General features: G+C 39.5%; 1 protein-coding gene and 2 non-coding genes across 5 annotated transcripts; all 3 read left to right on the top strand.

Annotated features, from left to right (window-relative positions):
* The first annotated feature begins 13 nt into the window (after positions 1–13).
* Positions 14–27917, top strand: NAP1L4 (nucleosome assembly protein 1 like 4). Of its 3 annotated transcripts, none has more exons than XM_058025705.1 (15): positions 14–115; positions 3889–3920; positions 4938–4999; positions 6558–6657; positions 7583–7724; positions 7831–7917; positions 9413–9532; positions 10117–10188; positions 13756–13895; positions 15847–15992; positions 17819–17841; positions 18441–18560; positions 18855–18884; positions 20127–20183; positions 26627–27917. In XM_058025705.1, the coding sequence occupies exons 2-15, from the start codon at positions 3907–3909 to the stop codon at positions 26663–26665; spliced, it is 1152 nt and encodes a 383-aa protein (XP_057881688.1). In that variant the 5' UTR covers positions 14–115; positions 3889–3906; the 3' UTR covers positions 26666–27917. The 3 variants fall into 3 exon arrangements, with proteins under 3 accessions (XP_057881688.1, XP_057881689.1, XP_057881690.1); XM_058025706.1 differs by lacking the exon at positions 26627–27917 and adding an exon at positions 21325–21362; XM_058025707.1 differs by lacking the exon at positions 26627–27917 and having other exon boundaries at positions 20106–20185.
* LOC131085363 (small nucleolar RNA SNORA54) lies at positions 8101–8228 on the top strand. The gene has a single exon (XR_009114627.1). It is a non-coding gene; the product is annotated as a small nucleolar RNA SNORA54 (small nucleolar RNA).
* On the top strand, positions 11331–11451 carry LOC131085362 (small nucleolar RNA SNORA54). The gene has a single exon (XR_009114626.1). It is a non-coding gene; the product is annotated as a small nucleolar RNA SNORA54 (small nucleolar RNA).

Below are 27917 nucleotides of genomic sequence, written 5' to 3'. Positions count from 1 at the left end.
GGCCCGCCCCGCGGCCAATGGGACGCGTGTTTGTTAGCGGCGGCGCTGCCCGAGCGAGGAGGCTGCGAGGAGCCCGGCGGCGCTGCGGCCTCTGCGGCGTGAGGGGCGCGGGCAGGTGAGGGCGGGCGGCCCCGGGCCCCGCGCCCCGGGCACCCGGCGGGCACAGCGGACGGGCCGAGCCGGGCGCCGCCACCGCGGCGCGGCACTGGGGGTTCGCTCAGGGCCCGCTCAGGGGCGGAGCACGGCGGCCACCGCAGCTTCGCGGCGCGGAGGGGATCGCGCCTGGCCTGCCGCGGTTCCATTTTAAGGGCGGTTCCAGAAGTTGGGGCCCACGGAACGGGTCCCGCGTTGCTCCGTGCCTGGGGCCGGGGAACGCGGGGGTTCCGGCCGCATGTATGGCCGCGCTGGCTGGCAGCGCGCCTGCCCTGTCCCCGCCCTCCCGGGGGAGCGGGGAGGAGGAGGGCGGCAGGGAGGGAGCGAGGGCTGCCGGGCTGAGCGCTGCCCCCGCCGCCCTGCTCGGCCTGAGGCAAGGCCCGCGCTGCTTGGCTGCGGTGCGGAGCTTTCGCCTGATCTCGGGCACGGTGCTGTGTTCCCGCAGCGCGGCCGGCGGTTCGGGGGCTCGGTTTTGCGTTTGCGTTCCTCGTCTCCCACGTGAGGGCCTCTTTGAGATTTTCTTTGATGCTGCGATTGTTTACTGCACACAGTACTGGTGCCCGTAGGATTTATCAGATTTCCTTCCTGTAGCGTCTGCTCACGAGGCTTTCAAATAGAAAGGTAGCGCGAGTGTGGAATTACGGATGAAGCCGGAATTACTAGGAACATTTTTATGAGGTCATCTCTAAACAAAATAGTGTTCCTTTTACTAAACTTCGGAGGCGAGCTGAGTATTCCTCATCTCCGGGGTTGTGGAACAGGTGAATGAGTTTCTTCCTCAAATAATTTTTCATGATTACTTATTATCCCTACAGAAAGTACCCGGCTGTTTGTTTGTGGCTTCCCGCGGGGTTACAGCTCAGTGCCTCTGGAACGGAAGCTGTAACTTTCTCTTCTGATTTGTTGTAGTTACGGAAAACACTTAACAGCTGTGGGCAGGAGTCTTCCTGTGAGTTCAGGAGCCCTTCAGTTTCCTGTTTTGTCCTTCGGTTGTGTTTAGAAGGTTTGTGCAAGGCAGGGAAGATTTATTCCGTGTACACTTCTATTTACGAGCACTTGCCAGTGTGTTGATTTTTTCCTTGAATTTGTGTCCTTTAGGATATTGTCCTTGTAATGAACTCTTCCTGTCCTGGTGTGCCTCCAGTTTACAGTCCTGCAGCTTTAAGGGATTGATGGGGTGTGACATTTGTGCCAGACAAGGTGCAGCAGTAGCTGCCTTGTAGGACTGGGGCTTGATCTGATCTCCTCCATCCCCAAAGCTTCATCTGCGTGAGTCACTGGGATCAGGGAACTGCCCAGGAGAAATGAGGCACTAAATTGGCCTTTTAGTGGTGGTGGCAGTAGTAATAATCGTTGTTACTTCCTTGGGTTCTGGTTGCTTTTTCCTGTCTTCATTGCCTGTAAAGTTGCTTGGAAAGCAATGGAGACCATGTCCACGAGGGCTTAGTGCTCTGGTACTGGCTTTTGTCAGCTGGTGTGTGCTGAGCTCTAGCTCTGAAATTACCTTTCCCCCCCGGCAGTGGCCCTCAGCAGCTTGTCCCTAACAGTTTTGTTGGTGCCTCTGTGGCAGTGGAGTCAGTGCGAGGCAGCTGGAATGAAACTGGGAATCACAAGCTGTCTCCTAAGAAAGTTGCCTCTGATTATTTATTTATATACTTCTTTTTACTTTCCAGTTGCCAAAGACACAAGTCTAGGGGTGATACAAGACTTGAAGTATGTGTTTGCACCAGGGAATGGTGCCTTTTTCCTTTTTTCTTTTTTTTTGTTCTTGCTTGTTCCTGGTGAGTGGCTTTTGTCAGAACATGCCCAGTTCATGCCTGTTCCAGTGGAGATGAATTCAGCTGCTATTCAAACATTGTTCCATGTTTTCCAAACACACATGAGGATCTTGAGGAGTAGTTCCCTGCAGGAAATAGAGCACAAACAGCTCAGCAGAAGAATTTTCATGTGGAACAGAGTCTGTTCCATTAGCTGGGTTGCTGGGCCAAGGCTGGAAGTCACAAGCCCTGGAGGGTAACCCTGAAGTACTGCCAGTCTGCATTTTTAGTTGCCTTCTGTGCCTCCTCTAATAGAGACTGGCATCATATAACTTGTTGGCTGAACTCTGATATTGGGTCAGTTTGCTCTGTTTTACCTCTTTTATTGTATCTTTTTATCCCTGCCTTCTGTTGCTGGGGAAGGAAATGCTCATTTATGCTCCTTTTCTTCAGCTGTGACATTGTGAAGATCTGGTTTGCTCTAGCAGTGGTTGCTGGCTTTGCCCCTTTCCCCTGTGGTGTTTAAGGCAAGAGGAAGTGTTTGGGGTGAATCAGCCTGAGCTGGTGGAACACCTCCTCTGCCAGAAGCCCCTTTGTTTTGTTCTGGCCTGAGCGTGCAGGGTGGGTTCCAGGCTTGCATGGGAGATGGGAACAGCTTCCTGTGCAGTCATCTGGAGTGCCCTGGCAGTGCTGCTGAACAGCAGCAGAGCTTTCAGCCCTCAGCAGGGGCTGTGCCAGGGCTGCCTTTGCAGCTGGGAGCGGCGCTCAGCGTTTCCCACACGGGAGGGCGCGTGCGATCCCTGGGCTGCTCCCGTTGGCATCAGCGCTCAGGCTCTCCTTTGGTGGCCCTCTGTTGGAAGCTGGGCCTGGGATCAGCCCCTGTGGCCTTCAGAGAGCTGGAGACAGCAGAGCTGTCAGCTCTGAGTGACTGAAGCTGCTTTTTGTTCTCAGTTTGACTCACAGACCAAGGTGTGCTTTCGTGAAAGTCTGGTGGTGGGAAACACCACCTGTGTTTCTATGGCAGGTAGTGATTATTGTGATTTGTGATCAGCTTTTTAAAGTGGGGGTGGAAACCCCAATCTCTGTTCCTGAAATACGTGTGCAGGCTGGGCTCTTTCACCCCAGAAAGGAAAGAACAGCAGAATCAGTTGGACAATCTGGCTCCCTCTCAGGAGAACTAATTTAGATACTGGGGGCTGGGGTAGCTGTGCTAAACTTGGTTCCAGTCATTGTTAATAACGAGATTTTAACTTCTCTCTTGCCTCTTCATTTTCTGACTCCTGATAAATAAGGAGCAAATCTTAATACAGGGGATTCTCTCTTCCCTGTTGCTAGATAAAAAAACACCAAATAGAAGACAATTATTTAGCAAGAGAAGAGGTTTTGACAGTAGAGCAGCAGAAGCAGCTACTCACAAAAATAACCCTGATTAAACAGACATGTGAAACATGTTTTTCTGCCTGGGTGACAAAAGAAAAAAGTCATTTGGAAGTTATTGTAATTAATTCATTTGAACTTTTGCTCAAGTGTGCTACATAGGCAGAGATTAAAAATTCATTATTTACTATGATGCTGTCAAGGAATTAGAAAATAATACATTTATGTCTTCTTCTTTGGCTTCTTTTTGATAGAATGCTGAGCTAATCTAGGAAACTGTGGCACTTACCTTCAGACTGAAAACCCATAATGGGGTAGAAATTCATTAGTATCTGGAGTATTTAACAGAAAAAAATAAGTTCTGGGAGGGTAAAACCACCTGACAGACTTCAAAAACTGAGCAAGTTTCATTTTGAGTTGGATACTGTGGTAGCTATTCAGTTTCCTGAGAGGGATTATGCAGGATGAATTTTATAGCAAAAAACCAGTAGCTGTTAATTTGCATTGAGGTCTTAAACAATGACCTGTTCTATTTTCATCTTCTGTTGAGGTAAACAAATTACTGTTCAAGTATTTTTAAACACTGCTTTTCAATTTGCAGGTGGATACAGGCACACAGATGGCAGATAACAGGTATGTTGGGCTGTTTTCCTGAAATTAAATCAAGGTAGTTAGAGCCAGGTGTATATCTGGTGTTCTGCTGGAGAAGTTTTGTTGTTGTTTTTTTTTTTTAACTGTGAAGAGTGGATTACCAGACTTGGATAAGAATAAAATGGTAATGTTTTTCTAAATGCTCTAAAGAACTGAAGAGCCTTAGTGTTTCTCTAATCTGTGTAATTTAAGCATGCAAAAAGGCACCTTTTTCTTCTAGTTTATTTAGTATTTTTGACCATACATTATTTTTATGGAACTGATGCAGATCTATATGTGCTGCTGCTCTTCTGAGGCTTGCAGTGCTGGATAAGCTGGTCTGTCCTGTACCTGATAATACCCATGTGCATTTGCACTATCTCTTCTGGGTTTGTGTGTTAGGGTTAGTTTCAGCCCTATCCAGTGTGCATTATGTCACCTCTGAGGTGGCAGGAGCACAGGGAATACTGGCTGGCTCTTGGCTCATGCTGGGCCCTCTCCTTCTCCAGCCTAGGAAGTGAGATGGAACACCTTGCAGCAGGGAGCTGGGGAGGCCAGGGACATGTCTTTTAGAATAGGAGTGAGTGTTTCTATCAAAACAGAGAAGATGGAAACAGAGCTTTTATCTCTTGTTCATCTTCCTTTCATAGCTGCATCCTTTGCCATGTTTTTCTGCATCACTTACACTAAAAGTGTGTCATATTTTTATCTCTGAGTAAAAACACTTTCCTGTGCAGAGTGAATGGCCACATGATTCACAGACTGAATCATACACATGATTGGCCAGCCATTCACTTAATGAGATGAATTTATCTGTCAGAGGTTTTTGTTTTGGGCTTGTTATGTTTTGTTTTGAGGTTGGTTTGTTTCTTTTTAGTTTTCACAAGCTTGAAGACATAAATACGCCTTTTATTGGGGTAATTGTCTATAAAACATGTCTGTAGTAAACCAAAGTACTTCAGTGCTGACATTTGTGTAATGTGATGCTATTTTAATATGTTACCCTTTGAATTCTTTTAGTAAAACAGAAGATACTGCTTCAGAGTCTCTGGAGGCTGCTAAAAATGCAAGCAACAAGAAAGGTATGAAATACATAGTAGTAGGTGACATTACAGAAGTGTAACAAGCCTTTACAGTCAAAACTGAAGATGTGTTCACAGCTGAAAGCAAAACTATGGAAACAATGGTTTTTAGGCTAACTGTTCACTTTCTGATGTTTTCCATGTTTATTGCAGCCAAAACCAGAGTGAAGGCTGTATTTTTGTGTGTGTTGTGACTGCGGTGCTTTTCCATTGCCTGAAATGACCTTCTAGACCCTTGCAATAAGGCCTGCAAAGGCTGGCTTGTAACAACACGTATTCTTTGTCAGCATAGTTACCAAAGTGGGCAGTTTTCTTTGTATGCTAGTTCTTTACTCTCTTGTTTCTCAGAAAGTGCATCTTCAGAATGTGTCCTGGAAGTTTTTACTCTCCATTAGCAAGGTCTACAGATAACTGCTGAGTAGTGTTTTTCAAATTAATGTTTCTGAGTGCAAAAAAGCTGCAGTTCCATTATTTCTCCAGATACTCAAATTTGTAAGTTATAGTGAAATATATTCCATATATGTGGTCACTGAATGTTCTTTAGGTCTCCCTCATTACCTATTTTTTTTTCAATACATCCTTTGTGACTGGCAATTGAAAATTGCATGAGAACTGGTAGACGCCATTGAATAATTTTTAAAGTCAAGTTGCTTGAGAAAAAACAACAACAAAATTCCAAATAAGTAAGGAGAACAAAGCAACACACAAATGCAAGCATATAAAAGCTTCACCGTGTTAGTGTGTGCTGTGCAAATTATTGGGTTTTTAATACCTGGGGAAAAGAGCACTGAGAAAGAATGGAAAAATGTGAAAAGCAAAAGTCCTCACACCATTACACACTGCATGGTTATTAATAAGGGTTTTTAACACCTCACCAGAAGCATTTTAGATCTGAACTCCTGTAAAAGTTGTCTTACTGGGAAGTGTTGTGATGGTTGAGGAGTCTTACAGATTATAAAATCTTCTTGAGGTAAATACAAGTGGTTGTCAAGGTCACAGTGCTGTGCTGCTTATTGTACTGTACACAGAGTTGGAAGGGCTTTTTCAGGAATCACACTAACTGGAAAACAGATCTCCTGGAAGTGTAATTCAGTGGTTCTCCTCCTGAAAATTTATATGTGGCTTTAAAGGTATAGCTAATACAGAAGGATAGAGAAACTTCTGCTTGTACTTTGTTACATAAGAGGAAAACAGGAAATTTGCCTGTGTTGTCAATATAGTACTTGCTTGTAAAAGCAACTGATAGATTTGCAAAGAGAAGAGTGCTTTTTCTAGCATTATCTTTATTATTATTCTATCATTATAGAATAGTAATATCATATTCTATTATTTATTATTTTTATTGTCATTAACTTTATATTCCTGAAAGCTGGTCCTGAAGTAATTATTTGTGTTAGCAGTAAAATACTCACTGTTTTCACACCTTAAATAACAGTGATAGTGATGTTATTTGAGGTGTGAAAATAGTATTTTTACTGCCACTGCTGTAAGACTCAGTATGACAAAAGCATTATAAATCTGTGCAAATTTGTTTAAAAGGGGTTTTCTGTCTTCATAGAAAAGCTGGCAGACCAAGTGATGCAAAATCCACAGGTCCTGGCAGCTCTTCAGGAACGTCTTGACAACACACCAGTTACTCCTTCCAGTTACATTGAAACGTAAGTAGTGGGCATGATAAAATACTGAAAGACTGAAGGCATAATAGAATATTGTTACTGTAATTAGGCTAGAAAATCAGAATAAATGATTCACTAAGAAAAATGGTTTACTTAACCTGTGATTCATAGTGTCTTACTTCTGGAAGAAGAGTGATGTTTTACCTAATGCAAACTTGCAAACAAAGTTTTGTCCTGTTCAATATTTACCATGGCTGTTTCTTGTTTTGGATAGAAATAACTCCCTTCCCTCGTTTGTTTCCTTCTGTGACCCTTAGTCTGACAGGGTATGTGCTACAGTGACTGAAGATTTCTATAACATTGCTCTTCTGGATGTAATGGAAAGTTCAGTACCTGTATATCCCTAGTTTGAAACTTAGTTTTATATTGTAAAGTAGATTTAAATGCTGCCTTTAATAAATACTTACACTTCTATTTCTTGACTGAGAATCGCTGGTTTAGACCTCTTCTCAGAAAAAACCTAAGTTCTATAGTGAGATCTTTTTACATGACTATGTCTAAATGTTTAATAATTGAAAGTGTAGATGGGCAGTGTGTGCTTTATGAGTATGACCCATGAAACAAAGCTTTCTCCTGTAGAGTGCACAGTTCTTATTTTTCATAGATGGATCAACACAAATCTAGTCTCAAAGTTTAGGTGTAAACAAAGGTATTAATTTCAGATCTCTGAACTACACGGGGAGGGTAGTGGCCCCAGGGAATGGAACAGAAGATAACACCTTTGAGAACAACTTGGGTAGGAGAGGATTCTTTCAACTTTTTGAAATAGGTTTTGGAGAAACATGTATGTTTGACATAAGCCTTTTATTTTAAAATTGCATGTAGTTATAAGCAACCTAATTCTCAGTAATATGTGAAATAATGCTGAGGCAACTAACTTTTAACCTTAAATAATTTTGATTTTTAGCTTTCCAAAAGCAGTGATAAGAAGAATTGATGCCTTGAAAAAGCTCCAGGTGAAATGTGCCCATATAGAAGCTAAATTCTATGAAGAAGTACATGACTTAGAGAGAAAATATGCAGCACTCTATCAACCTCTTTTTGATAAGGTAGGAAAGTTATGTATATAATTCTTATTTGTTTGTTCCTGTCAGTTCTGGTTCTGTATATATAATTTTACATCTTCAACTACATTTTTGGGTTTTTTTATCACAGAGAAGAGAGTTTATTAATGGGGAAGCTGAACCCACAGATGCAGAGGCAGAATGGCACAGTGAAAATGAGGATGAAGAAAAACTGGCTGTGAGTATAAGCTGGGTCATCTACTATGGGTATATCAGATTGTCAGAGTTAAATTCTTGTTCTTGCCATTGAAAGGAGTTTAGTGTCAGTGCTGTGTTCTTGTGATGAATGCACTGTCCTGGCCAGTGAAAGCTTCTACACCATTAGTTTAGCCTTTGTTCAAATTTGAGGAGTTGCTTTTGTTGGCACTGTTCGTAACCTGTTAACAGCACCTTCCTGCTAATGGGTTCCATTCCAGTGCTACATGAAACCCTAAGATAATACAGGACTGGTTGGTTCTCTGCCTGTCTCCATTATTTTGGGGGACAAAATTAGCTTTCATTTTCATAAATACAGGTGGGACACTTGTCACACAGCCATAAAACAGAATCGAGCTAATCAAGTGTCTGCTTGGCTGGTGGATTCCTACTTGTCCATTGAGTAGGAGCTGTCTAGATTTAGGAGGCATTTTATAGTCTGTGGGCTGCCTGTTACTTTCCCAGCATCATTTCTAGAGATGTGTGCTCAGGCTTTGTCTCAGAAAAGCGACTACTTAGAAAACTCTGTTTGCCATTCTGTCAGGTTTTCTTTGCATTTTTTGCTTAGCCTGATTCCTTCTTGTTTTTTTTTCTCTGTTCAAAGTGAATTGTTCTTTGTTTTTACTGATCTCCTGAGATTGAGCATGACACTGAGTGCTCCATGTGCATGAGCAAAAAACATTCCTTAGCCTCTGTGTAAATACAGCTTTGACAGGCCATATTCCACACAATAAAATCAGAAACACGTCTAGATGGGATATAAATTGCAGCTTCGTATTCTTGGCAAATCTTAACCCAAGCAACTGCCAGAAACATCTTAAATATCTGCTGCTATCTAGTGGTGTAAAAGAAAAGGTGCAGCTTGCAGACTCAATTCCCAGGGTTGTTTAGGATTGAGAAATTACTTCCTCATTCTTCTTTTTTATAACATTTGACATCAGTTATGTGGAAGGACATCCTGTTTCCCAAAATAGTAATAATTAGACACAGCATAATAATGAAAGATACCTGTAAAAAACAACTTTACAAGTATTCTGCAAAATGGGCAAGCTAAAAAAGCATTTCAGAGAACAAAGTTAGATTTTAAATTTTTAGATGGAATGCTGTAGGTGGCTTATGGAGCTACAGAAATTAGATTAATAGAAAAATAGATATGTATTTTTCTCTTTCTAGAAAGAAGGAAGTGTTTTAATTATTTCTGTTGTTTCAAATCAGTGAAGCAGACACTTGGTCTATTTAGTGTTCATATAGAAGAATTTCAAATTAGTTGAAAGTAAGTCTGAATTGTGTATATGTTCACTTGTGTAAATAAACCTTGTATCTCAACTTCATTTGCAGAGGAATAAAAAAGTAAATTTTAAATGTTCCTTAAACACAGCTTCAGAGATGGCAATTGTTTTGTACTTCTGTTTCTGTTTAAATTGTGACTTCTTAGTATATTTAATAATTTCTCAGCTGTTTCTGTATTTCTTTCCCAGGGAGAACTGAAAAATGCAGTGGTAATAGATGAAAAAGCGGAAGAGACAAATGTCAAAGGAATTCCAGACTTCTGGTTTACTATCTTTAGGAATGTAGATATGCTAAGTGAATTAGTACAAGTAAGTTTTTACTCTGAAATGAACAACTTCTGCTGTATCAAATGAATTGCTGCTTTTCCTGTTAGTAGTCAGTCCTTGTGGAGTGTGAGTCAATCCTTTGGTGTAAGACACCAAATCTTTTGAGTCTTTGCAATCCCTGAAGATGCTTGAAATGATGGACAAGCATTTTTAGTTTAATCCATAAAGGATTATTGTTGCAAGGTTGTAAGAATACCTTGGATTGGTTGAATTTGTGTTAAATAGCTTAGGTAGTTATGCCTGCACTTGTATTAGTGGCTTTTAATAATGTTACAGAAGAGTTCCCTGGAGTGTGTCTGCCTCTGAATCTCACTGGTAATAAATCCCTTGAATGAAGTTACTGTGTCTTCAGTAATACATCCCAGCAGCTTTGTTTACTGAAGATCAGCCCTAAAATGATTGAGAATTTAGCACATAGAATTTGCCACTATGATTAGGAAATTTAGATCTAGACCTTTACTTTAGCTGAAATTGTTGAATTAGTTATAAGGTGTGCTTCTTAATTAAGGAGTGACTGTTTTTCTAAGTATTGCCTGCTGAATTGAATTTTGCTTTTTTCTGCTTAGGAATATGATGAACCTATCTTGAAACATCTGCAGGATATTAAAGTTAAGTTTTCTGAACCAGGACAGCCTATGGTGAGTTTTCTCTGCTTGTTTCTCATGAAGATTGTATGAATGAAGTGAGCAGCATTCCAAAATACTCATTAGCTCTCTTTGGCTGTTGTTGTGTGGGGGGGAGGTTTCTTTCTAAGGTATTATTTTCATGCATTGCCTTTGAAAGATTTATCTCCAGATTTCCATACTTTTTGCTCTTTCATTCTTAGCCTGGACAGCTCTGACAGTACTGTAGTTTCTAGATTAAAATTCTGGCTGAGATCTATCTCTCTCAAATTCAAGTGTAGCTGCTCTTAGTAATAGAATTACATGCTGCTTTTGATTTGAAAATGAATTGTGGGAAAGATTCTGTGTATCAAATATTATTTCAAAAGCAATATGACTTGGTAATACTAATCAAAGACAATGATTATAGATAATATGCCTGTTGAAAAGAATAGAAAATATATTAGATAGTATTTTAAAAGTGTTCCTCATGAGTATTCTTTAAAGTATTACTTCATGCTTTTTTAATTTTGGAAATTTGTTCTGTTTAAGTTCGATGTACAGAAACAGAGACTGTGTTTCTTGAAGTTGCTCTGCTGCTTATTCAGTTTATGCAGACTATACTTATTCCTTGAACTCCCTTTGAGGGGGAGGCAGGGAGAAGGATGGAATTTCAGCCTACACATACTTTCTTTAAATTTTGTCATTCTGGCTTTTTTCTTATGTTTGGTATTTTTTGTTTTGCCTTATGGAGTGATGGTCTTCTGAGAATGTCTGAAATAAATGCCATCATTGAAGATTCACATAAGAAAGATAGGAGGACTTTCTCAGAATAGCTTTTAATGGTTAATAGCAAGTCTGCCAGTACTGAAACACTCAGGCTGATAATTGGCAAGAAATTAGAATGGCAGAGAAAAACTGAGAATTAAGCTTCTAAAGATTGCAGGGCTTAGGGAGAGGATATGAATTTTAGGAAGAAAATGAGTTGTCTAAGCACAAAATAAAGTATTCTAAGAAATTGCCTGTTGTGTCTTGAAGCATATCTATTCAGTGGCATTTGGATGAGATGGGAATAGGGTTGGTTTCTTTTTTGCCCACATGATTTTTGTGTTCTCATTCAGCTTTGTTTTATAGTACCTTAAGCTGGAGAGCTCTTTACACACTGAATTTATCTTGTCTTGCACTGTTCGTAACCTTTTGACAGCATTTTTCTGCAAATAGGTTCCATTCCAGTGCTACATTAAATCCAATAATGGAAGGCTGACAAACTCCATGTCCCTTCTGTATTTGGAAACAAAGGATGTGTTCCTAACTGCTTGAGTTAAACCTGTTCTGCAGCTGTGTGTGACTGTCTTTCAACAAAATCTGCAGTTCTTTGTGGAAAATTGGTGCAGCAGTGGTAGCTTTGTGCTGTATGAGCTTCACATAACCAGTGTGTCATAGATACACTAATTCTGCTGGGGATTAGGTTTTGCTGCTCAAGAAATACATGATAATTAGGAATTTTCTGATTTTCTGTTGACCCAAAACAATTAATTGTAATTATGGCACTCCAAAAGTAGATTTACTTGAGTGCAAATAAAGTGCTTCAAAGTCCTGTTTGTTATGGCTTGCACATAGAAACTTTCATCTGCGTGAAGCATAAATGACTCCATTACTGTTTACTTTTTTTATAACCACATGGGTAAACTCATATGTATTTTATAATTATAATTTCTCTTTACATATTTATTAGGACATCAGGATCCTTAGCTAGCATATTGAGACCTGGATGATGTATCTAGGTATAACTTAAGTAGCTTTAAAAAAGGCAGGGTTTTTTTTTTAACTTCACGAGCATATATTTGATTAAAAAACCCCAGGAACTGGAAAGGTTATTAATTGGAAATATGATGTGAAGCTTGGAGCTTCTTGTCTCCTAATTAGCAGGTATACAGTGAGATGCTGAACTGCAGTGTGTGCAGATATTTTTGTCTTGCTAGCCCTTGGGATCCTGCATGCTAAATAGTGCCACTGGTTGGTTATTTATAGCCCCAGTGATGGTTTATGGGATTATTTGGGTATGAGTGTTCGTCACTGGTAGTGGATCAGCTAAGTTTGTAACTCTTCCCCTGAGCATGTTTGCCAGAGAGAGATTAGCCTTAGCTGAAGGCAGCCTCCAAACCATGCAGCTGTCTCGAATTGCTTTAAAGGGAAGCAAAGCTGAAATAGCCACTGAAATCAGCACAGATATCCCAGGGTACTGCTGGGTCCCTGTGGCTTCCTGTCCTTAATCAGGGAGCACAGGGGTTGGGGAGGCTGCTGTTGCCATTGGTCCCCATCACTCCTGGACCACTCTCTTAGCAGGCATGAGTCCTGTGAGGAGATTCATGGGGTCTTAGAAGGATTAGGGGCCTTTGGGGTATGAGCAGGCTGTTATTAAATATCTGTCCTGAGTTATTTATCTTGTCCACGCATGAATGGCCTTGAGAAAAAGGATGGCAAGGCAGGCTTGGTGGTAACAGGCAGTTTTCTGGCCTGAGTCTGAAGAATGCCTGGGGAAGTATATGCAGGGCCAGTCTTTTAGCAGTTATGTAATCTGTTTTGTATGCAGATTAGGGCTAATTCGTAATGCATATTACTGGGAGAGTAAATCAGATATTTAAAGTAACTGTTACACATGCTGTGGCTGGGCACTGGTGTTGGAAGCTTTGGCTTTCAGGCCTTCTGTTGTGCTGAACTGACCTGCAGACTTTTCCCCCCTTCAAGTCACTAAATCAATACTGCCAAAAACTTTATTCTTTAGTGCTCTCCCTTTCCAAGACCGCTTGAGTTTTAGTGTACTTTGAAATGTTCATAGTTGATCCTGAGTGCAAAGTGAGCATTGTGCAGGGAGTTTAGAAACCTTTACTGAAAACTGATGCATCATGGATGCTGTGGTTTTCTGTAACTGGAGCTTTTTGTTCTCCATGTAAGAAACTGAATCTTTGCAAATAATTTCTGAGTACCAGAAACATCTACTTCAGGCTGTACGTTGTTGGGGCATGTTGGTTGTAGGACTCAGTTTATGAAATCAGTGTTCCTTTGCAGGATTTTCTATTATCAAATGGAAAAAAAACCCTCTGGTTCCAGGGGGACTGTGCTATTTAAATAGACTTTAGCAATCTAAATTGTGCTTTAACTGGAAATAAAGTCTGATTCACTCTCTTAAGATCATGATCAGACTTGGGGGAGCAATAGAACCACATGGTGTTGTTACAATGCTAAAATTACTTCATAATAACAACTTCATCCCAAGTGCAAGGATGATGAGAGGCTTCCATAGGAAATGAAATCAAGACTTTTCTGGAAATACCTCTAAGCTTTCTTTCAAGACAGCAGTTCTATATGTGAAGGTGAATGAAATCTACTAATTACCTGTTTATAATTTGAATATATGCCAAGGTTGTTGTAGCTTCTTGCACATTTGAAATTCATTGACATTCATAATTTCCTGCTTCTGCTGTAGTTTCAAATATATTTGCCATCAGTTTTTTTCCCTGTTTTCAGAGTTTGATTAATGATAATTATGCTGATGAACTATTTCATAGATGAAAGTTAGTAGTAACATAAAATTTCTTCCAGTCTTTCTCATTAGAGTTCCACTTTGGGCCCAATGACTACTTTTCTAATTCGGTCCTGACAAAAACATACAAGATGAAGTCTGAGCCAGACAAGACAGATCCCTTTTCATTTGAAGGACCTGAAATAGTTGATTGTGACGGGTAAGGCAAACTGAAATTCAAAAAAGCTTCTATAGTACAAATGCATATTTTTTTTTTGCTTATTGTGATAATGATTAGTAAAGATAAAATTATTACTGACTTCAAAACTGGGAACATTTGTAGGTGTGATGATGATGTTAGTCTCAGCATGCAGAAGTAATAGATGCATAGATGGAGATACATTGTAACATTGTGTACATTTTAAACTGAACACCGTTCAAATTTAATAATTCTCTATTTAAGGTAACAAACCTTTTATTTCCAGATAACTGGGTAAATTATTTTTAGTTCTTACCTCTCACAGGCTACCCCCATCCTCAGTCTGATGAGTAGCCTTGGACTCTCTTGGATTCTTGTCATATCCTCAGCAATTTTTATTCCAGCACTAATTGGTTTATTATTATCAGGCAGGAATAGGTCATATTTATCATGTGTTCTTTCAGCCTGCTTTGAGGCTGGAACATAAAGGTTATGCAGTTTGATCCTGACAGCTGTGGCTAGTGCAGCAATTTTTTTAAATTTTATTTTTATTGTGTTTGCAACACACGCTCAGAAAACAGCTGTGGATGGTGAATTCTCATGTCTGTTCTGGAAGCCTATTGAGTTGAACACCACATTATAGTTTCTTGGGGGTAAAAGAATTGTTCCATCTAAGCAAACCCTTTCTATTCCTATCCAGGATTACTGCTCTATAACCAAATTCCAGTGCCAGGGCAGAGCTGACACAAATGAAAAATGGCTTTTGTACCCTGTTGTTCTTAGCATCTAAGTATTCTTTTCTGTTGGTGATTATTTGGGTTTTTTTGGTATTTTTGGTGGTTATTTTAGGTTTTTTCTGCCCCTTCAAGGATGTGTTTTGGTGGTTTGGTTTTTGGGGTTTTTTAACTCACATTTAAGGTGTGCCACGTACTTGGTTTTGTGAATGTGTGCTGACAACCTCAAAACCTCTTGACTTCTAGTTCTAGATGTTGTTGAATCCAGCATTCACCTGCAGTGAGGCAAAAGTTCTTCTTGGAGTTTAGTTAAAGTTGTGCCTAAGTAACAGACCACTCCTTTTTGAAGAAAACTTTAGTTCATTACAGCAAAATATTTTCTGTTTAAGTATTATAAAGGAATGCTTTCCTGGATTGCTGATTTGTCAGAACTTTGATTTTAGTTGATGTTTCCTGAGGAAGGTGTTAAATAAGGTACAAGTAGAGCAGGAAAACATATCTGTGCCTTGTTATACAGGTTAAGTATAAAACTGCTGACTTTGGCCATCTGTCTATAGGACAAGGTATTTTGGAGGCATTTCAGGGTTACTGTGACACCATTATTTCCATTGTAGGAGTATTAGCTGTGTTTGCCCCTCACTATGTGCCATGTACAGCTTTGGGTAAAACTTGTTTGAATGGAAAGAGACTTTTCATTGAGTGTCAGTTTGTTCAGCAGCAGAATGGAACTGAAAATTAGTCTCTGTTCAGCTTGCTGTGCTTGGCTGCCAGGTCAGTCTGAGCACTGCTCTTTGGACAGCTCAAACATCCCTCTCCCTGGCCACTCTTTGGACATGCATTTTTAGAGTAAATGGACACTGCCTTGACCTGTAGTTAAAGGATATCATGTATTGTTTTCTAACAGTCTGACTGGTGAGATTTTCTCTGGAATAGCTTTTAATCCTGGCCTTGGTTACAGAAGTCCAGTTGTTGGGCCAGAGGAATTGAATTACAGGTGGAGTGAGGGCAGTGATTAATCTGCCAAGACAAACTTGCACAGCATTTGCATTTAGGAAAATATTTGACCTGTCCAACATACACATAATCTCTAGAACTATGATCCACTTCATAACTGGTCAAGCAGCTTTATCTAGACAGTGATAAGCCATCTTGGCCTTGGTGTTGCTGCTCTGCTGCTCAGTCCCTTCTTTTCCCTGGTGCCTTGTGTTAAAATGCTGTTTGTCCCCTGCTGTCTCTAGGTGTACCATTGACTGGAAGAAAGGCAAAAATGTTACAGTTAAAACAATCAAGAAGAAACAGAAACACAAGGGCCGAGGCACAGTTCGGACCATTACTAAACAAGTACCTAATGATTCATTTTTTAACTTCTTCAGCCCAATAAAGGGTAAGTGTGGAAATTTAAGCATATAGGATCCTTAAAATATGTTGTTATATATTTGTATTTATGTCACCTAAACATTCAAACTGTTTATGCTGCTGCATTGTAAAGTGCTTACTAGAGGAAGATTGCAAACTCTTGCCCATCCAAACAGATGATTTTGTTCTGTTATGCTGTAGAATTTGACCAATAGGTTTGCAGTGTAAACAGGAATCATAGTAGGGAGAGTCTCCTAGACTCTCTTAAAGAAGTTGACGTGTTTTACCACAGGATGGCTCCATGCATCAATTTGTTTCTAGCATGCAAAAGAGCTGTGTTCCATTGTTGGTCAAGTTACAGCACAGCAGTTTCATTGAAACCTCTGTGTCAAGAGACAGAACTTTCTGTCCTTTCTTCTGGGAGTAAATAGTGATCCCTGATACTCCATAAAGAATTTTCCTGTTTTCCTAGATTAATGTTAGATGTGTACTCACATTTTAGACAATTCAGATGGATTCCAGCACCTTTTTTTTTTCTTGGTCCATCTTTCATTGTCCTCTTCTGCAAGCATAAATGAGGGAAGTAGTTTATTTTGTGAACAAAAGGGGTCCTACAGGAAAGATGGTGAGGGACTTTTTGGAAGGGCATGTAGTGACAGGACACATGGAATGGCTTTAGACCAAAAGAGGGCAGGTTTAGGTTGGATATTAGGAAGAAATTCTTAACTGTGAAAGTGGTGAGACACTGGAACAGTTTGGAGCATCCATAACTTCTCGGGGCATTCATGGAAATGTTCAAAGCCAGACTGGATGGGGCCTGGTCTTGTGAAAGGTGTCCCTGCCCAGGTGGAGGGGTTGAAACTTAGTGATCTTCAAGGTCCCTTCCATCCCACACTGTTCTGTGATTCCAGAGGTGTACTGAACAGAATGGTTCTTGATTCTGGTGTGGGCTATTATGAACTACCTGTCCCTCCTAATTACTACTGCAAATGCCCATGTATGTGGGTTAAAAAACATGGGATATGTATTTCTAAATTTGGGTTTGGTACACAAATGTCCTTTAATGTTTGTTGCTGCTTTGAAGAAAGCATGGAGATTTGTCTCCTGTTGGTGTTATTTTGTTCTTTTAAATACTCAGAGGATACATTTTGGAATTAGCAGTATAAGACAAGACACTGACTGACATCTGCTGGCAGTGGATAGTTACATTTTCAACTTGAGAACTGAGCCAAATTATCACTTTCACAGTAGATCACATGGTAATGTAGGGAAGGGAAGTACGTTTTGATTTGTGTTGGGGTATTTTGCATTGATTTTTTTTTTTTTTTTGGTTATTGGTTAGTTGGTTGTTTTTTTCTTTAAACAAACAAAGCACCCACCCTGTTCTATGCTGGTTACAGCACTGGGCCTCTTCTCAACAGTGCTTTACAGATTCATGTCAAAATGTTCACCTATTTAGTTCCAGTTGTTTTGGGGAAGAGGAAGTGATTTGTAGTGCTCCCGCCAAATGAAGTTACTGTAATTACAGCATTAATAGAGGAACCAAGTATGTTGATCTGCATGTCCTCTGAACCCATCCTTGTAGAAAGAGTATTTCCTTTGCAAAAATCTCTTGACATCCAAATGGCAGCACTGATGCTTTAGCTACAACATTTGAAATTCTTACAATTTCTGTAGGTTTAACTTAATACTAATCTGAATTGTCATAGTTTTAATAGCTACCTTGTGATGCCTTTATAACCTCAGTGTTTTCAGGTATGAGATGGTCTCTATACTGTGTTTTGTCATCTTGAACATTGAGGTAGGTGAGAGTATACAGGCATTTCTTAAATTTGTTGTCTTTTCTTTTTGCAGTATCTGGTGATGGAGAGTCACTGGTAAGTTTTTGAAACAGCACAATTGCTCTTTGCCAAGTCACTGTATAGTGACTACAGGGTTCTTTTATTAAGTACTGTGTATTTTTATTGTTATTTTTGCCTTTGACAAAGCTGGGCTTCACCTTGATAAAGTGAAAGATACTGTCAACTTCTCCAAGTAATCAATTGACAGTTCACTGTTCCACAATTTGCTGATCCAAGACCTTTCCAGTGTCACTGTTGGGAAGGTCATTGTTTTCCCTGCCCACTCAGCAGTACTGTGTGGCTGGTACCTGACTTGAAAAATCAGTCTGGAGCATTCTGAGCAGTTCTGCAGCATCAGATGCCAGAGCCAGCCAAGTCTGAGCTTTTTAATAAAAGGTGTCTTGGCAGGACACTAACAACCTGTGTGTGTAAAGTAGGAAGCTTGTACAGAAAATCTCAATTCTGCAAATCTAGATTTAGCTGTTACTACAAAATGTACTGAAAGTACCTATGACCTGAAGGTTGGTGATGACAGTGTGGTGTTTTCCCAAAGATGGTACTTCGAAATATTTTCATCTGCTTCTGTGTGTCACATCACATTTGCAGTAGAAAACTCAAGCTGATTTGTCTTACAGGATGAAGACTCAGAATTCACTTTAGCAGCAGATTTTGAAATTGGACATTTCTTCCGTGAAAGGATAGTCCCTCGTGCTGTGCTGTACTTCACTGGGGAAGCTATAGAGGATGATGATAATGTATGTATGCAATTAGCAGTTTGTTTATTAGTCAGCACATAGAAACATGCTGCTCCTTTTCTGATTAGATTAGGGTGAAGTATTAATTACATGAGAATAACAAAAAAAAAAAAAACCCTGAAGAGATCCTGCTACTTGGGGATAGGAAAGGGTCATTCAGCTTGCTATAAGTTGTTAATCTGCTTCTGGAAGGAGCTTAGCTTCATTTACAGTGTTTGAATATGTTACACCTATTACTGCAAGTTTTTATGCAAATACTTGCAGAGCTAATTAAACCTTGGGTTTGTTTTTCAGTTTGAAGAAGATGAAGAAGGTGAAGAGGAGGTAAGATGCACACTATTTTTTATAGATTACTGACTACCCTTTCCATTCCAGTGCCAGAAATAATTCTATATGGAGCAGAAAACAGTTGTTCATAAATGCTCTTGTTCGTGGTACTTCTTTCCAAAAGAGTTCAGCATTCATGACTTGAAAAACTGTGCCTGGTTTTCCCTTTTCATAGTAGTACTTCCTGCAAGAGCATATATCCATTTTTTTATCCGCTACTTTGAAAGCTGTTTTCTGACATGAGTCAAAAATTAAAGACAAGCTTTTTTTTTCTGGAGTGCTGCATGGTAAATATTTGTTCCTTAGGTGGTAATGGAATTTCAGCTGTCAGCTTTTAGCTGTCATAAGCTTGAAGAGTGGGTTTTACCAAATGCAAAGTGAAAAAGGGGAAGTGTGCAACTGCTCAGCATAAACAATTTAGGCTGGCTCTGGTCTGTTTGCAGTAATGTTGTATGAACACAAACACACTATGAAAGGCTTTGCACAAAGTCCCTAAATGTTACCACACTTAAATGAACTAACATCCTTTACATTTTTTTGCTTTTACTGCTATTACTGTGCTGTCTTGCTGATTTGTCAAAGGTACATCCCTGATTGTTGTCAGCTTCAGCATAGCAGAGTACATCAGGGGTTATCAAGCTGATGTGATATGAGCTGGCAGCCTTTAGCATGCAGTCTCTTTTTTTCTCTGTGCTTAGGCTGTTGAGTGACTAAACATTTTCATTTTTTTTTTTTTAAGCTGGGTATTGATAGAAGTGTGTATATGTATTTTTAATTGGTTTTCAGTGCCAGATGTTATCACTTGGATGTAGTTGTGTGTAAAACTGAGTGCAAAAATCCTGCACAAGAAATGCATAGCCTGTCTAGAGTAATCTAAATAAAGTGGCTCTTTGGAGGGAGACTGAACTAAAGAATAAATTCAGGCATGTATGCCTATTACCAGAACTAAAATTCCAAATAATTTGTTAGGTAGAAGTTTAAAAATTGCTGTGGGACTGCATTAGCAGTGTGCATAGGAAGGTTGTCTTAAGCCATACTGAGACCTTTATACCATGTTTTAAAGATTTGTATTTAAAACTTGTAAGGTGCTGAATTCTTTTAAATCAACCCAATTCTGACATCTGAAACATTCTGGAATACAGTGATAATTTAATTTGTTAGTTTGCTTTTTGTCCATTATAAAAAGTTGCACTTTTAACCTATTTTAATTTCTGTTAGTTTATCTCTATTTTGTCATAGGAGTTGGAGGGGGAAGAGGAGGGAGAAGAGGATGAAGATGCAGAGACTGATCCTAAGGTAAGGACTTCTGTGTGCTTAGTCATAACACAGGCTATAATCATGAGCAGTGTAGTTAAGGGTATGATAGTTTGTGAAAAGATCAATCAAAAAAACACCCTGGCTTCTGACTGCAATGTTTTTATTATCTCCAGCACTCAAATTGCTCTTCAAAGAGAAGTTAATGTTTCCATCAGTTGAGAAAATCCAAGTTTTTGCTTCCAACATGCACCAAGATAATTTTCAATCTGTGTGCCTTTGCTTCTTAATGGCATCTCTGTGTAATGCTGTTACAGTTTTCCTTCAGAAAGGTCATATTTAGATGTTCTTTGGCTGGACTTCAAGCTAGAATTAGTCTGACAAATCTCAACTAGCTTGTTTGTTTATGTTATTTTCCTTAGAATTGTTCTTTATCGTTGTCCTGATGGCTGCAGCTTAGACTCTACATGTCTGTACTTGGTTGGAAATCAAAAAAAAGTCAGTCTTCAACTTTGAATTTTAAACTTTATGATACCTGGCTTAAAATTCAGCCTTGAGGGTTAGTGTTCCTTCTGATAGGTATTTTTCAGGTCTTCAGTCATGGTAAATGCTTATATTTAGTGAAGCTGGGACAGTGATGACAGACTTGTGTTCATGTAGTTCTTAAAACATCATGAAAGCTTTTAATTTTTTATAAAAACAGGTGAAAAAGTGAAAGGCATGCAAAACTGCTTGATCTTTGGATAAAAGTCTTAACAGCAGCTTGACATGTCACTCTTCTGGTACAGTTTTATACATCATCCTATCATTAGTAAATGGTTTTTGTCACTATCAAGAGTCAAGTTTGTTTTTCTTAAGGAGAAATTCTGTATACTAAAGAAAGTCTGTCTTGTACAAAGATCAATCAAACAGGGTTAGATTGGCAAAAATCAGTATTCTGACTGCTCTGTAGGATTCAGATGCAGTGGTGTACCTATAAAGGGTAAAAGTTGGGCAGCTGAGAAACAATGTTAGTTCTACATCAACATATGTTTGTGTGAAGTATCCTTTAGAGGATTTGGTATTCTGTAGGGGAAAAAATCTGAAGTTATCTTGGAAGGTTATGGTTGTTGCCTCCTGTATTATTTTGTACATTTCACTTTTCATCCATGCTGACAGTTCCTTTCAATTTTTTCCCATTTAGGTGTAATATAAGTCTGTTATTCATTCATACATTTCTAGGTAAGGTGGAATTCCATTCATACCTAACTTCCAAGAGTCCCATTTGTAGTCATGCAATGTGGTTTGTTTTCTAGGGTTTTGTGTTTTGTTTTTTTTTTTTTTTTTTTTCTTGTATGGGGAAAAGAAATGGGGGAATGGTGACTTCAGAGTTTAAGTTTTATGAATAAACAATAGAAAGAAACGGGTAGGGATGAGTCCTTTAAATCATATAATTAAAGTAGATTTTTCAGAATGACTCTGCCTTCCTGGCACACTTCCTGCTCTGCCTTTGTAGCAATCAAACTGTATTTCATATACACATGGTAAAAGATACTGAGACTGGTCAGACTATTTTTCCTTGTTTCTGGTTTGATGTTGCATCTCTTTACTGTTTCTAATGCACTTGCAAATTATTTCTTAAATATCTTCTCTGCTCTTTCTAAACTCTTCTAAGTCATCAGCTTACTTAGTATGCCTTTTCTAGCATCTTATTTATGCTGCCTGACAAAGGCAGCCAGTCACTCTTAGAAGCCTTTTCTTGATCTCTCATGATTCTGAACAGGTATTACTCTTCTGCTCATCTGTCTCTTTATTTAAAAGAAGAAAGAAAAATTTCCTTCTGTTGTATACTGTCATCTTTCACCTTTCATTCCATTCCTCCCAGAGAACAATGCCTGCAACAGCCTCCATACTTCTTCCCCCTCTGTATTTTAGGCTTGTGTCTTTTTATTTTAATTATTTAGAAGAAGGTATAATCCTTCCAGCTCACTCCCTCTGCATAGATAATGCCCTTCCTTGCCTTTGTTAAACTCAGAATGGAGCTGTGCTTCTGAATTGGTTTTAGTGCACTGGTGGTTCACCTGCAGCAGTAGAACATCTGTTTGTCACAGTGGCTGCAGTTTGTTTCACAGCTGTGTTCCCTCCCTACAGTTAAAATTGTTAGCCACTGGCTCCAGGTTTTCAAGTCAACTTGGAATTATTTTATTTCATTTTTTGACACTGAAACCCCAGTTCTGTCCTGTTTTCCATTCTTTTTCCTGCTTGTATCATTTTCTGATCCTTTTGTTCCCTGTTCCTTGCCTTTCTTTGCCTGCCAATTCCCACTCCCTTCTTTTCTTTTCTAGAGTAGTTTTCTTTTCCATGTACACAAAAATAATTGGTCTGTTTTCCTTTCAAATCCAGTTTCTCCTTCTCAATCATTTCCCTATTACCTCCTCCTTTATTGTTGTAGTGTATTTGTTGTATTGTTGTAGTACATTTGCTTCATGTCAACACTTTCTGCTTTGTTAACTTTTCTTCCTTCCTTCCTGTGAGTTTTTTAAGTATATTGGAGTTGTTCAGATAGAACCAGTTCATTATCATCTCTTCCACAAAGCACTTGTGCCATGTATAAGTTGTGACTTGGGAAGACTGAGCAGTCAGATGATTGAAAGTAGCTTCAGAAGATGCTACAGAACTGGATAATGTAGCTGGTTTTGTCTAGTGCATTTTCTATGTGCTTGCATGTCCATTCCTTTAGCTGCCTTTATTTCACCTTGCTGAGGCTGTGCTGGAATTGAGAAGTAGCTGGCAGGGTAATGCAGAGTGCGGGTTTGAATCATGAGGAGAAGAGCTGCTCTGTGTGTGAGAGACTGCTTGGGCTTCAAGATCTGTTGTCTCCTGGGTTACAGTGGCAGGACCTGGCAGCAGCAAATTCATTTCCAGACCCTGATGTGGAGGCAGGCAGTTTGGGTTAGGGTTGCCCACTTAACTCCAGCTAGCTCTGGGTTTGCATTCTGATATCCTTGCTTTTTCTCCTTGAGTAACAGAGAACAGGAAATAAAGATAAGATTCAGTTTTAGGTCCCATAATTGGACTTTAACATTGAAGATGTTTCAGAAAGGCTTTCTACCTTCTCCACTGGAAAGGCCATCAGATTTAGTGCCTGGTGCCTGCCTTGATACTGCTGTTGGCAGCAGAGTTCATAGGGAGAGTCAGATGAGATCCTGTTGATCTGCCTGTTCCTGCATGGCCACCTTAGCAGATGGGAAGCTTTCCAAAAAGTGAATTGGAAAAGTAAGGAGATAAAGACTTCATTGCTCTTTGAATCACCTAGGAATGTATCTTGCCTAGTGTGTTTAAATACTGAAGACTAACAGAAATTCACTGTTTCCTTTATGATATCTTTTGAAAAAACAAAACTGCTAAAATAAAAGGCATGGAAATTTTGGGCTTATGTCCCCAGCCTCTAGGGCACCAGTTTACCTGGATGGGCAGACACAGTGGGGTTTGTGTAGGAAAGAAAGCAGTATTAACTCAAACCTGCTTTCTTCTGTGTGTTAGCTCTATGTTCCTGTGAATTTTAGGTGCAATTTTTAATTGTGAGACAGTGATGCAGTAAGTGAGTGGCAGTAACAACAAGCTATATATTGATCTTTGTTAGCAAAAAAGAAAAAATAGGTGGGAGTCTCAGCTTGTTCATATCCATTGGAATGGTATCTCAGACTGAAATTCAAGGCCCAGAGCAGTTTAAACTCCTTGCACAGAGTAAGTGAATGTGAAATGAAATACTTTAAAGATACAAAAATTTTTTAAATCCTACCAATTTTAAGATTAATTAAAGTCTGCTTATGGTTACTGTAAAGAATCTGTTTACAACCAGAAGAATTCTTGTCTCTGTACCCCTGGTTGTGATCTTGAATATGTGTGTTCACTGCTAAATTTATTTTTAAATAAGATGCAATTCCTCCTTATCCTTGCCAGTTCAAGTCTCTCTGGTCTGGCCAATGCACTTCACTATCTTTCTGAGATATCATGGGAAGTTAATTTAGGGAAATAGAGCATGGAAAGCTTGCCAGGATGGGGTGATAAACAGCACAGGAGCTAAGGCAGGTCAGTGTAGTGGTTGGCTGACCCAGTGTCACCACGTCTGGGCTCTGCAGGAGGAGCAGGCTCAGGCTTTAAAGGGGAGTGTGGAGGTCAGCTCTGCATCCCACTCACAGCTTGGGGTCTGGGCCCTGATCTTACAGGAGCCAGCAAAGGCCAGAGATGAGCTTCAGTGTGCCTGTGCCTGCTGGAGCAGCTGTAACTGGAAGGGAATTGTGCTCTCTTTGTGCTGGTGTGCTCTGGGATTAGGCTGAGATGCTCTGCATGAGGCTCAGGGTAGCTGAAGGCAGCGTGGGGCTCACATGCAGGCTTCCTCAGCAAAGGCAGTGCTGTGTGTTAAAGTGGTGGGAGAACATGGATTATGTTGGAGTCTGGATCTGAAATACTGCCTTCATACTTAGGGCCTGCTTAAACATTCTGTGTATAGGGCCAACAGAGATACATCCTCAAGTGTAACCTAAAAATAGCAGTATTTGTCTCAAAATCCTCCAACAACTGCCTCAGATCCAGGAACCCCTCAAACTGTATTTATTTCTTTTTGTCTGAGAGCAGTAATCAACACTGAAAGGTTCTTAAAAAAGAACTTTGTGATCTCTGTGACTCAGTTTTTACAGGATAAACACTTATATGCAGTAAATATGATTTAAGTGTTTACAGAAATAAGGAAAGGATAATGGAGTTTATTAGAAAATACAACAAGTGTTTTGTTTGATCATTAAAATTTGGTGGAAATGGTTGCGGTGGTCAGCCTAGGTGTATTTTGATCTAAATATAGCAGGTGACTAGGAAGGAAGGAGGGAGATGGAAAGATTTTTTAAAGTACATTTTAAATAGTAGATTTCTTGTTTTATCATGGCTCTTAGCCAGAAGGCAAAGAGGAGAGGAAGTGATTTTGCCTGCACACTATTCCGGCCATGTTCAAATACCAAGCAGTTTAAAGGAGAATACAAACCTTTAGAAAACTTTAGATAAAAATGCTGCTGTGTTTTGCTTGCCCCTCAATAAAAAGGAATGGCATGCAATGAACTACCAGTGGCAGTTAAATTTTCATTTAAGAGCAAGAATGCTGATTTTGTTTTGTGTAAACATACCCCTTTTCCTGTATTTAGTCTCCAGTCAGCGCAATGTAATTCACATTGGTGTTACTTGGAACTTCAGGCAGATGAGAGAGAACAAAGTTAAAGTTAGCCAGATGTGCTGAGTGAGGAATACCACAAGGAAGAAGTCTGAAAGGTTTCTGACACATCTGTGCCTTTGGCTGTAATGCTGAATTGCAGTGGGAGTGATAGTGACCACTGTGACCGTAAAGCAGTTTTGGTGGGGAACAGAGAAACAGCCTGGATTTGGTGCAGGTTATTGGGGCAAAACTTCATGATAAGAAAGTTTAAATTAGTTGCATCTGTTCTTCCTTTCTAGAGGCAAAATGCTTTAGTTGCCTTAGCTCTTGGTTACTTGATGTATACTGAGCTTAGCATGGGTACATATTTTATAACACATAAACCTCTTCTTTAGGATAGTAACTAAGAAATATTTTACTTTGCGTCAGTGAGGTTCAAGGTGTTGTGTTTTATGCCTGTATTTTTCTTTATTAGACTGCAGCAGGTTTCTGTGACTGCTGTTTGTGTATAATAAACTATATTAAGAGTGGTAAGGGGAGAAGCAAAGTGGAAATTCACTGAGTAAATTCTCCTGCTTTCTAAGAATGCTATTTTACAATGGAAAAAAAACAAGAAGTGCAGTGTAAACGTGAAGTTCTTAGCTGTTTGAGTACTTGTTCTCATTCCCAAATACACTTCCTTTTGCTCAGAGGGAAGTTGCTTAACTACCTAATGAAGGTGTTTCTACTTTTACATATTCAGATTAACATATGGACTTCTTGCCCAGTGTTAAATTGTTGAATAGTTACCTGCTGGTGATGCAGAACCTAGAAGAAATCAACACATTAATTACATTTTTATCACCTTAGCAGAAAGGGAAAGGCTCCTAAGGAAAAACTCAGACGTGCTGCAGAATAAGCAGCGTGCCTTCCTCCCTCCTCAGAGCTGGAGGAGGTGGCAGTTTATTGTTAAAATTGTTCGGTAGGGCTGGAAGTCAAATAGAGCCTGTGGTTGAGGGCAGTAGGTGGTGGTTTGCTTTCTTGTTTGTGTGAACCTTGGCCTACAGGATGCAGTGTTAACAGCACAAAAATAGATAAATTATGGGGCACCAAGCAGCTGGGGGCAAGGGGAAACCCAGTAAATGTGGTGACTCTGTTGGACCTTTATGATGTAGCTTGAGTTTTCATGTAGCATTCCTGTACATTCTAGTGTTACCTAGTTAATTCAGAACTGCATAGCAAGTTTCTCTGTATTTGTTGAAGTGTTTTCTTTCATGCCAATTTGATTTTTAACTGTTTATTTTCTCTTTTTCCCTTTATGCAGAAAGAGTCCAGCCAACCTGCTGAATGCAAACAACAGTAATAAGGAAATACCACTTGGAAGTGATATTTGAACAACTTGTAACAAATAGTTGGATACCTGGCCTGCAGTTCAGGATATTCTATCGCTGCAGCACAATCTTATTAACAATGCTTAAAATTAATTTGTTTTAAAATGCATGATTTTCACTAACTTTATTGCTTAACATGTACAGTGGCAACTTCAATGCATTTGGGAAATATGAGGTTTAAATAAAGCACACTCTACAGCCGTTGGTACACTGTAGCTAAGTATGTCAATAGGCCTTTAGAGCCTTTTGCCCTATGCATAGGGGAATAGTCCAGACTACCATGTGAGGATTATCCACTTTCTTGCTCGACATTGAAAATCGTGGAATAGCAATGTGCTGAGAAGCTAAAGTAAATGGATGACATGTATGGTAGCTGAAACAGATAGAGCAATATGACTTTTTTGCTAGTTCCCTCCCCCATTTTTTAATGTTTCTTGCAACCTACAGATTGAACTAGTGCTTGAGCAGCTTTAAATGTCATATTTATTATCTCAGTACAACCAGTTGAGTTGAAGTAATTTTACTTCATTGAAGAGGGTGTCATATTTGAGACTTAGTTGTTCATCTTACTATTTATTTATTCATGTTTGTAAGTACTTTGACAGAATTAGTGCTTTTTAATAGTTTTTAATAGTTTTTAATATACTTGAAAAATTTTCTTCCTCTTTTGCATACAATATGGGTACTTGTAAAACAGGTAATTCAAAGTGGTCTCAATGTAGTAGTCTAGACAGAAGAAACAAACTCGCATCAAAATGACAACTCTTCTGGATGAAGATCAAAATGTAAAGGCCAAACTTGCTGTTGGTGGAAGTGGGTTGCAGCCAAAGAACCAGACAATTTCCAGTAGTGTTATTGCTTAGTGTCCAGCATGAAAGGACCTTTCACTATGAACACGGAAATCTATCAAAGTGAGTCAGTTCAATAAATCTGAAGTTTGGGTGTCTTACTTGCAACACTGAAATTATTCCATTCCACAATTTGTTTTATTTCAAGTTCTGAAGTCTGCAAAACTATGTTTTGTTGTTGTGTGGCACTTAAAGTACACATTTCTAGTTTCAGCATCCATTACCAACCTCTGGCAGCAGTTGAATAGCAGCTGTATCAACACTGTGACCAGGCATGTAGAGTGCTCCAGCCTTACCTTACACATTTGTAACTTAATACGGTGTTTTCAATTTGTACAGAATAGATAGAATATTCTATTAAAGTTGTGAAACATGA

The sequence above is a fragment of the Melospiza georgiana genome, chromosome 6 (assembly GCF_028018845.1).
Source record: "Melospiza georgiana isolate bMelGeo1 chromosome 6, bMelGeo1.pri, whole genome shotgun sequence".
Taxonomy (NCBI): Eukaryota; Metazoa; Chordata; class Aves; order Passeriformes; family Passerellidae; genus Melospiza; species Melospiza georgiana.
This window is presented reverse-complemented; position numbering and strand designations above follow the sequence as displayed.

Bases quoted from the DNA above. Each gene is read 5' to 3' on its own strand.
- NAP1L4 (XM_058025705.1), top strand. The intron at 6,658-7,582 runs GTAAGTAGTGGG...TTTGATTTTTAG, and splicing joins CCTTCCAGTTACATTGAAAC to CTTTCCAAAAGCAGTGATAA. The intron at 15,993-17,818 runs GTAAGTGTGGAA...TTCTTTTTGCAG, and splicing joins CTTCTTCAGCCCAATAAAGG to TATCTGGTGATGGAGAGTCA.